This window comes from Octodon degus, unplaced genomic scaffold, assembly GCF_000260255.1.
Source record: "Octodon degus isolate 3935 unplaced genomic scaffold, OctDeg1.0 scaffold00098, whole genome shotgun sequence".
Lineage (NCBI taxonomy): Eukaryota > Metazoa > Chordata > Mammalia > Rodentia > Octodontidae > Octodon > Octodon degus.
This window is the reverse complement of record NW_004524674.1, coordinates 5,080,162-5,089,995: the sequence shown is the minus strand read 5'-3', so window position 1 is coordinate 5,089,995 and position 9,834 is coordinate 5,080,162. Positions and strand designations below refer to the sequence as shown.

The window sequence follows — 9,834 nt, the reverse complement described above, 5'->3', positions numbered from 1 at the left end:
TGACCCATAACATGTTTTTCTATATAGCTCTCTCGCACTTACTATGTAGCCCAGACTGGCCTCGAACTTACGATCTTCCTGCTCCAGCCTACAGAGTGCTGGGATTACAGGTGTACATCACCATGTCTCCAGTTCTTTCCTCTGCTTTTAGCAAACCACATAAAGCCTCACAACTTGGCTTTAATTCACTTTTACAACTTTATTTGGTACTACATTCTCTCACCTCCCATATGTATATTCCAACTACAACAGATTTCTCAAAACTCCTCTGGTTTTACATATTTCCTCGAATAAAATTCTATTCATTCATAACATCTAGCTCAAATAATCATGCTCTTATATCTCTTTTTTATAGTCTTCACTCTCTCTGAAATAGCCCTATGTCTACTTTGCCCACACTTCAGAAAAGTTCTGAGGATAACTTCACTTGTTTACATATTGTCACTCCCACTGCACTGAAATCGATGAGGGCAAGGATCATGTTTTATTTATCTTTAAATCCTCAGGGTGTAGCAGTCACCAGCACATGGTAGGGGCTCAGTAACTACTGCAGATAGAAAATCCCTTATTAGCCAGGTGTGATGCCACACACCTGTAATCCCAACAACTGAGGGACTGAGACAGAAGGACTGTCTTGAGTTTGAGGTTGGCCTAGGCTTCATGGTGAGCTCATCAAAGCCAGCAAGACCTACAAAGTTAGACCTTCTCTTACCCCCCCCACCAATATAATAAAATCTCTGGTTAAATTATACAGAATCTGAAGACCAGGACAATTTGTTTCTTCAACATACTCCACATTCTACCTAAAAAATTAGATTATCAACTTGGGCTAAAGCTGAGTAGGGAAAAACAAACAAACACCAACAAAATAAAGCTGAGTGGCACAGTGTGTGGCTAGCATATACAAGATGCTAGGTTTAATCTCTAGCACAAACAAAAGAAGTCAGCATCAATTCTTTTTGCTTTCTTCCCCACCTAGGAAACATTCAAACCTTTCTTAGAAATGACAAACAGCTCTATCCTAAAACCAATTCAAATAGCCCTCTGTACTTCAACACACAATCCCCAACCCAAGCCTTCTGGAGAACATTCTAAAATTAAGTATTTCCTGTTCCACAAGAGTCCCATTTCATCCACCCTCCCACCCTAAGTGAAATCATTTGTTATTCCCCGAAAAAGTCACACTATAAACAGCAAACCATACAGCAAATCTTCCATAATTGCATGCTCTAGAGATGACCTGTATATTCCCCCCAAAAAGAGATGACCACTGTAAAGTTGTGTGAAGACTGTTTCAACCTTTCTGGTTATGTCTTAGCAACTAACTAGTAATATAGAAAATATACATGCTAAAAAAATTTTATTAAAAATGTTTTTATTTCCCAAATGATCTCAATTTTTTTTCTTTCTTTTTTTTTTTTTTGCAAAACTGGGAATTGAACTCAGGCCCTTGCGCTTGCCAGGGAAGCACTTATTCTACTGAGCCATCTCCCCAACCCCCTCAGTTTCTTTCCTATGACATAAATCAGGCACTACATACCTTCCCAACCCTCAGAATCAGATTTCTGGTTCCAACTGACTTGTGCCCATTCTTAGCAACAGCTAAGAGTCCAGCAGCACAAAGCTATGAGGCCATTCAAAGGGATTTAGCGCCATCTAATGCTGAAATAGAATCATTTGAAGTGAAATAGTTCAGAGGGCACTTAAAACATGTCTTTGCTCCTGAGTTCTCGCATATGGTTTAGGAGTATTGAAACGTCTTGGAAAAAAAATGGATTTAACCTATTGAAACAGTCTTGTTATTAGGACAGGTCCTAAGTTACTCAATAGGTTTGTTTTGTTCTTTTTCTGAGACAAGGTTTGTTTTACTATACAGTTCAGCTGGGCTTGAACTCACTTTGTAGCCAAGGGTGGCCTCAATTCACAGCAATCCTCCTGCTTCAGTCTCCTAAATGAAGATTCCTATTAATAAACTTTGGTGGTTTAGCTGAGAGTGGTGGTGTGTGCCTAGTTTCAGCACTCAGGAGGCTGGTGCAGGTCATTCAGTGAACAAGGCCAGCCTGGACTACAAAGAATTCAAGCCAGCCTAAATTACATACAGAACAAAACCTTATCTCAAAATAAAGAAAAATAAAAAAATAATAATAACATGCTCCCTCCCATCATGCCTGCTTCAATACATAGCATCTCCATTTATCCAACTGCTCAGTCCAAAAAGCTAGTTTTGGGTGCTGGTCTTCCTTAAAATTTCCACTTAATCCATCTGCCAGTCTGTTCTACCTTTCAAGATGTCTGAAATCCAACCACCTATGATCATCTCCACCTCTCTCACAGTAATCCCCCCAGGCTGGCCTTGAATGTTTTTGGGGTTTTTTGGCCTTGAATTTGCGATCCTTCTACCTCAGCCTTCTGAGTAGCTGGGGTAACAGGCATATAATCCCTGCACCCCACCAAATGTTTTTAATTGACCACTTCTACTACTGTGAGCTGTCTCATTTCCTTTACCCACATTTATACATCTTTCTAGTAGATGTAGAAGTGTTCCTTGTAAGATTTGTTAATAGATCTAACCTTGTGCATCATGTCACCAATACTTTACTTTTTTTTAGCTTTGTCTACGGTGTCTCTCATAAACAGAAGTTTAATTTTTATGTAACAAAATCTGCCTTGCTTTTCCTTGTAGGTATAATTCTTAGCTCACTTTAGCCTCACCACAAAATGTATCTTTATTTAATTCATTACCATTAAGGGCTCTCTGGTATTAGTCACCTCTCCTCAAGTCTTTGATCCGAGTCCTGAAATAGCTATGGCTTAACAAAACTTTTCTCCCACAAACATAAGCATTTATCTGCACTCTTTCTAGCCAACTGGCTCCTGTTAGCTCCACAAGGGAAGACTGCTCCCACTCACCAAGGGCTCATCCCTAACATCCCCCTTCCTCCCTTGGTTTCTCTTGCTTCCATCCTCACCCCACCTGAATAGCTCTTCACAGAGCAACCATAGCAGTGCACATGTATTTTGTAATGTAAATTTTCATCACTCTGTCTAGTGGTTTAAGAATTAAGCACTGTGATTAATAAAGCCCTGGGATTAATGCTGACTGCGTACCTTAATTTCTAGTGTCCCATGTTTCTCCAGCCTATTTCTGTAACACCTCCGTTCTCAGCCACTGATTCCCTAACATACTGACCTTTCTGATTCTAAGCACACCAAGTTGATTTCTCCATGATTCTTAAATTTGTTGCTTGCTCAGCCATTGTAAATGACTAGCTACTTCTCGTTAGGGCAACATCACCTCCTCAAACAGGACTTCTCAGACCCTGACACCCTCCCGTCTACGTCTAAATTAGCCTTACTTAGTGACTTTCCACAGCACTACTCCGTTTTACTGAACTATCCTGTTAATTTGTTCATGTGTTTCTAATCGCCCCTTCCCACAAAAAGTGCTCTAAAAGGTGAGACACTGTCCAAATTGTTCAGCTGTATCCCCACGTTCTATTATGTGTCACAAAGTAGAGCCTCAAAACTTGAAGGGGCGAGGAAAACCCAGGGGTCGGCTTCCTATTCTGACTTTCAAAGATTCCTCAGAACTTTTAAGACACGGTCTCACTATATACTTCAATCTAGTCTTGAACTCTGTAGACTGGCCTCCAACTCACAGAGATCCTCTGCCTCTCTAGTGCTGGGATCAAAGGCGAGAACTTCCACGCCCAGCTTTAGAATTCATCTTGGTCTCGTTGTATTCGGTAAAGTAAGGAACCGGTCACCCTTCTCAGCGTGGCCCCCATCTCGGACACAGTGCTAAACTTAAAATCCTCGCCGAATTTAACTCCAGGAGCCCCAAAGCTCCACAAGGCCTGGGCACTGCTAACGAATCCTCCCGGAGCAGGCAAAGAAAAGCGCCAAGTTTCCGAAGCCCCCTCTGGCCCCGCCTGTCGATGCGGGAGGGAGGGACAAGGCGGGACCAGGCTGAGCAGCTTACCAGCTCATCCGGACTCAGGACTCCGAACTGCACTCTCTTGATGGTGCGCAGCGGGCATGCGCTGTCCCCGGAGGGGGGGCCACCCCCGTGCATGGCGGAGGCTGTCGCGCTGCGCAGGCGCAAACCTCGCTACAAAAAGCCTGCGCCGCCTCCGCCTAGGCGCTCAGATCCCGTTCGGGCGGCCACCGGGAAGGACCTTCCCGGGTTGGGAGGAAAGACCCAGAGGAAGGAAAGGTGGGAGGGAAGGAGGCGGGGAAACGAAAAGGAGCGAAAGGAACCCTTCACTCCCGTTCCAGAGTTTTTTTTTTTCGGCTCCCAAAAAGAAACAAAAAGAGGGGGAGGAAGGAAAAGGTTTAGGGAAAGGGAGAAGAAAAAGGGTAACGAATAAATAAATAACCGGGTTCCTGAACGGCAGAGGTCGGCAGTTTGTCTCTCCCCCTTCCGGGAGCCGCCTTCTTCTCCACCCGTCCCGGTCGCGCTCTCGGCGCTTCTGAGGAGCGAACTGGCTGAACGACACCTTTTATAGATTCGCCCCTGTATCTCCGCCCCTTCCTTTCCCGCCCTCCCTTGCGCTAGGGGCCCTCCTGCGTAAACCCGCACGGGGCACGCGCTGGAGTCGTTGATCGCTCCTCCCTCGGCTCTCTGGTCAGGCGACCTGTGTGCAATTACAGGGGAAGGGAACTTTTTCTATATCCACCGCTTCTTTTCACTGCTCTGTCTTGTCTTGAAGTTGAAGGTTTAAAGGACCTAGGATAAAGTTAGGCCGCTTTTATTCTGCATGGGAGTATGGTTTCATCTTCGGCAAAAGTCTCTCACTAATGTTACCTCCCCTCGGCTGGAAAATGGTTTGTTCTGCGAATCAGTAACGGAGGCGGGGCCGTTCGGGTTCACTCAAGGGGGGTGGGGGTGAGGCGCGAAGTGGGCCTGTCCTTGGTTATGAATATGTAATCTCGGTCGAATATGCATGAGCAGATCAAGATGGCTAGCCTAATCGTTCGTCCGGGTACCACCGATATTTGGCCTTTAGGGATGGATGGACATCGTCTGACCTCTAGTGACATGCTCTACCGAATCTTAGTTCCGGATCGCCACTGTGAGCCACTCAAAAAAGCTTCAGGTCAGAGGCCTGCTCCAAAAGGAGACTGGCTACTGTCCGAGAGAGATCACGGGACCGCGACAATCCGGGAAAAGCTGATTAGCCATGGGGCAGGACAGGAAAGTCCTGGGGAATTGGGGTCAAAAGAATCTAAACATTAGGAAATCCTTCTTGTAGAGTATGTCAGAAATAAAATGGGGGGACCCCTCAAGGAATTGTCCAATAAAAGGAGTGCTTTGGAATTCCACTCTCCAAAGTAGAGATGACACCAACTGCACAACCACATTAAAAGTGTTTCTTGTTTGATGTCAGTGTCACGTCACCATCCCAAGGGGTAGGGGCACAACCACAAGGGAAACCTTAATCTAGGAGAAGCGGCATGGTACACTCCCCTCTCCCAGTGCAGTTGCCCACTGCCAGCCAGTACACTCCAGCCCTGGTGCTCTTTTCTCTGCTGCAAAAGGAAATTGTCCCCTTAGCCCATGGTCGGCCCACCTCAGCCCCTTGGATCTGAGACCTTACCCCCTGGTTATGCCCTGATTCCCAGGACCTAGTTTAGACCAATTCCTTAGTCCTCAGACTTGTTTGAGGTTTTCCAGTTGTCCCACTCCATCAACACCAAGTTACCCTTGAGTCCAAGGGGTGCCCCTCTCTCACACCAGTTCTTTTCCAGGTGCTGTTTCTCCCATGTTTATATTCCAGACTCTATTTACCCCTGCCCACCCTCCAACCCCTAACCCCAGACTCTCAAGTTGGGTCACACTCTTCTGTTTGCCTTTCCCTCTCACAGCTGAGGTTCTGAGCAGTAATGATCGCTATGCTGCCCAACACAACCCCTGCCCCCATGATGTCAGAAGGTGCCACAGTCTCATAGAGCACATAATATTGCAGCATCAGGGCCACCACTACCTCAGAGTGAAGGACAGCACAGACTAGGGCAGGGTGGGCCTTGGTGACTGCATAGCTCACACACACAAAGGAGACTAAGGCAAGGATCCCCACTCCTGCCACACAGCTCCAACTCAGAGGGTCCTTGGGTAGTACAGGAGTTTGCAACACAAAGAGTCCTGGTACAGAGGCCATTAGTCCCACCATGCCAAATAGAAAGGCCACTGTTGGTAGGCAGGAGGGAAAATGCAGGGAGCGGTAGACCAGAAGTCCCAGTGATAAGGCCAGGCCTCCCAGGAAGGCCAACACATAGCCCAGAGCAGTGTAGAGACCAGCAGTGCCCTCCTGCAATGTCCCTAGTCCAGGTCCCACAATGATGATCAGTCCCAGTGTGCTACCCAACAAGCCACACCAGTCATAGCCACTGAGACCCTGACTTTTGAGGCAGAGGGCAAGGAGGGCAGAGCACACGGTGGAAGAACCTTTTCGAATGGTGGCAGCATTGCCAATGGGCACCAATTGAACTGCACTGTAGGCACATCCAATGCTGAGAACGTTGAGCAGGGCGTGAAGGCAGGCACGGCCTCGGACATCAGGAGGTCCAAGCAATGGGTCACCACGCAGCTTAAGTAACACAGCAATAGGAAGATGCAAGAGGCATCGACACATAAGCAGCTCCAGTGAGGGCAAGTGCGACGTCTGGTAAGCCATACGGGAGAAGGGGCCTACAAAGCCAGCTGGCAGGCCTCCACCCAGCAGGGCCACCAGCAGACCCTTGGTAGCATCGGAGGGCCAGCAGCGCTGGTTTGAGGAGAGGCTAGGTGGAGTGGAGGGCGGTGATGGCTGGGTGAAGTCAGGTAGATTGAAGTAGGGGTGACTGCCAGCCTGTTAGGAAAAAAAAGGAGCTTGGTCATGAGGGCAGCCACAGTCAACAAGAATTAAGGCAAGGTGAATGCTAGGCTATCTGCGATCTTGTGGGACAGTAGAACTCATTGGAGATAGAAAGGGGGTGAAAGATGAATGAATTACAGTGTGGGCCTTGTGTATCCTTTTTTTTTTTAGTACAGAGGATTGAACTCAGGACCTTGAGCTTGCCAGGCAGGCTTATGCTTCTGAGCTATCTCCCTGGCTCTGCCTTGTGTATCTAAAGTAGGAAGCAGGGGGGCTGGGGAGATAGTGCAGTAGAATAAGTGCTTGCCTAGCAAGTGCAAGGGCCTGTGTTCAATCCCCAGTTCCACCCGCAACCCCCCCCCAAAAAAAAAAAAAAGATAAAGTAGGAAGCAGGGAGTGAATGGTCCTGGAACATGATGTTTTTCTAGTTTGTTCCTGGGAAGAAAAAAAAAAGAAGACAAGGTTGTTCTGTTGGTTTGAAGAAGGATAAGAGCTTCAGATGCTGTGTATAAGTGTGATGTCACAGGCTCCAGGGACATTCATAAACTCCATTTGTGGGTGTCTCTGGGACCACTAGGAAGTTTCAGAGGAGGAAGAGAAGAGCAACAATGGGCAATGAGAAGGATGGAGTGTTGTGCTTGCTATGCTCCCTTGTCCCTATACTCACCATCTTCCCTTGGACTTTCTCTTCTCCTGGTTCAGGGTGCCTGAACCCCTCAGAGCTCCAGCCATTGTGACCTGGCTGGAGTAGGAGTGGGGTTCTTTCCTGGAACCTTGCAGGGGGGCTATTTTTTCCAATAGTTCCACTTATGCTTGTTTTATGACTCCATGACTCCAAGTTTGTCCAGTATTTTTTCTTTTCTATTCATGACTAGCTCAGTGATGAGAACTCTTTGGCTTTAAATTTATGCCTTGTGTTGTTTCACAAAGGTTTTAGGGAGAGGAACTTTGAGGACTGGCTCCCTGGTTTGAGTATTTTCCAACAGCAGGAAGGAGTTTCAGGAATGTGTTCATTCTGTTTTCTTCCACCTGGTGTTCTGCTGGTACTGCCCCAAAAGTGCCAAACTAAGGCCACTGCAGTTACGCACAAGTATGAAGATGTGGATATTTCCACAGTAGAGACAAAATACCAAACTGCTTTGTTCATCTGTACGGACAGTCATTGATTTATGCCTGTTCTATCGACTTGGGCCTTGTCCACAAGCCTGATGGTGGTCCCTGCACATTCCAGAGGACAATTTGTGGGGAAGGGAAGAAGGGGGCTGCCCTATGAATATGCTTACCTTGAGTCGCTACATCTCACTGGGCCTGACAGCGAATCTGCCATGTTGTATATCTGCGGCCGGGAGAGTGTGTGTGTGCTTTTGAGCGGTGTTCTCTGCTGACAGAAGGGCGTCCAGGGGGTAGGGCATGCGCGGGAGTGGGGGGTTGGCTTCCCAGACAGTGGGTGGTCGTGCACCCTAGGGCGTACTGGTGCTTGGCCTGAGCTGCGCTCGGCGTCCACTCGCTGGCCCGCTAGCCCTTCGCGCGCAGTTCATTGCGCTGGGTCTGCAGGCCAAGGCCGTCGGACGCGAGAGCCTTGTGTCGGTGTCAGCTGCGCTGCGCCGGCCTCCTCTTGGCGGCGGCGGTGGCGGCGGCGGCGCTGGGGGGGGCTGTTTCCGGGGGAGTGGGAGTGGGAGAGAGAGGGAATGGGAGAGGAAGAGGGAGAGGGAATAGGAGTAGGAGAGGGAGGGGGGAAGGAGAGGGGGTGGGAGAGAGACTGGGAGGGGGGAGAGGAGGGGGGCAGATGCAGACACAGACACAGAGATGGGCAGAGAGAGATTTCTCATTTTCCCTCATCTGCCTTTCTTTCTTCTTATAAATTAATTTTATTTGAGAAAGGAATAGCAATGAGACAGTTTCAAAACAGGTTAGTAGGACAGTTACAATAATTAATAAATTTCATATTGTTGCCTTTGTAGTAGTTATTCTTTGATTGTGACGGCTTGGATTGGGCCAGCACATTTGTTACATTTACCGTGGAGCAGAGCTGACTCGAAGGAGAAAGTGGGGGACTGAAGAGTAGGGCTGCTCCCTGGGGTTCTATTTCTCCGAGTCCCAAGCGGTCCTGATAGCAGAGGGCCCGGGGAAGGCCTCTTATTTGGGGCCCTGCAGCTGAAACATCCTAAACTGGGCCTGAGGAGGAAGAGCTTGGAGTGGCTTCAGGGCAGAAAATTCCCTGGGAAAGAGCAGGGAAGCAGTGTGCTAGGCCGGCCAGGGCCCAGAGGCTTAGAGAGCTTGGGGACTCCCCTTAGGCCCCGGTGTGGCTCCTGGGATGGCCCCAGGGTGCTTGTGTCCCCGTGCTGCTTCCTTGGGCCTGCTGCCTCCGGAGGAGCTGAGCCTCCTCAGGCCTGCCATGCCAGGGAGCTGGATCCTCAGTGCCACCCTCTCAGAGAGGCTGTGCCGTTGTTGGCCAGAGTAAGAAGAAGTGAGGGCTACAGCGTCCTCAGCAGTTGGTCTTCTGCATATCCTATGTTAGTGCGCACTGATTTCTTTCTTTATTATTTGTCTTTACGTACAAACCGAAATTCCACGATACCAGGGACATTGCTTATCTGCTGCAAGTCTGCAGCCCAGTGCCTAGAAGAGTCCCAAGTGCCCGCTGATATCTCTGGAATTCCTGGCTTGTTTTACCTTAGTGTCTCACCAGTGCTGGACTGCAGTGATTTGGAGCATTATGGAATTTGCTGTGGCCGTGTGTGTTTGTCCTGCACGTGAATGTATTGCTACACAGTCGTCTACAGAAGTAACTGGGTGGTGATGCGGAGGGCGAGAGCAAGGCCTGCACAAGGGGAGCCGCTACAAAGAGGAGCCTCCTAAGGCGGGATGGAGAAGGAAGTGGGCCAGAACAGGGGCACAGGCTGCAGAGCCAGCAGTCTGCGGCTAAGGCAGGGGGGCCCTAAGTGTGAGGCTAGCCTGGACCACAGAGAAAACTCCC

The 9,834-nt window shown here is 48.5% G+C and overlaps 2 protein-coding genes across 2 annotated transcripts in view; both read right to left on the bottom strand.

Annotated features, from left to right (window-relative positions):
- Polr2a (RNA polymerase II subunit A) overlaps positions 1-4,474 on the bottom strand; it is a 28,541-nt gene extending 24,067 nt beyond the window's left edge. Inside the window, exon 1 of the mRNA XM_004638407.2 lies at positions 3,983-4,474. Within this exon, the coding sequence (XP_004638464.1) occupies positions 3,983-4,075 (93 nt within the window). The 5' untranslated portion in view covers positions 4,076-4,474. The remainder of the gene's footprint in view (positions 1-3,982) is intronic.
- An 891-nt stretch (positions 4,475-5,365) lies between these two features.
- The window catches only part of Slc35g6 (solute carrier family 35 member G6), a 14,733-nt gene continuing 10,264 nt past the window's right edge, over positions 5,366-9,834 (bottom strand). Inside the window, exons 2-4 of the mRNA XM_023723421.1 lie at positions 8,428-8,509; positions 7,525-7,718; positions 5,366-6,851 (exon numbers count right to left, since the gene is read on the bottom strand). Of these exons, the coding sequence (XP_023579189.1) occupies positions 5,826-6,851; positions 7,525-7,718; positions 8,428-8,509 (1,302 nt within the window). The 3' untranslated portion in view covers positions 5,366-5,825. The remainder of the gene's footprint in view (positions 6,852-7,524; positions 7,719-8,427; positions 8,510-9,834) is intronic.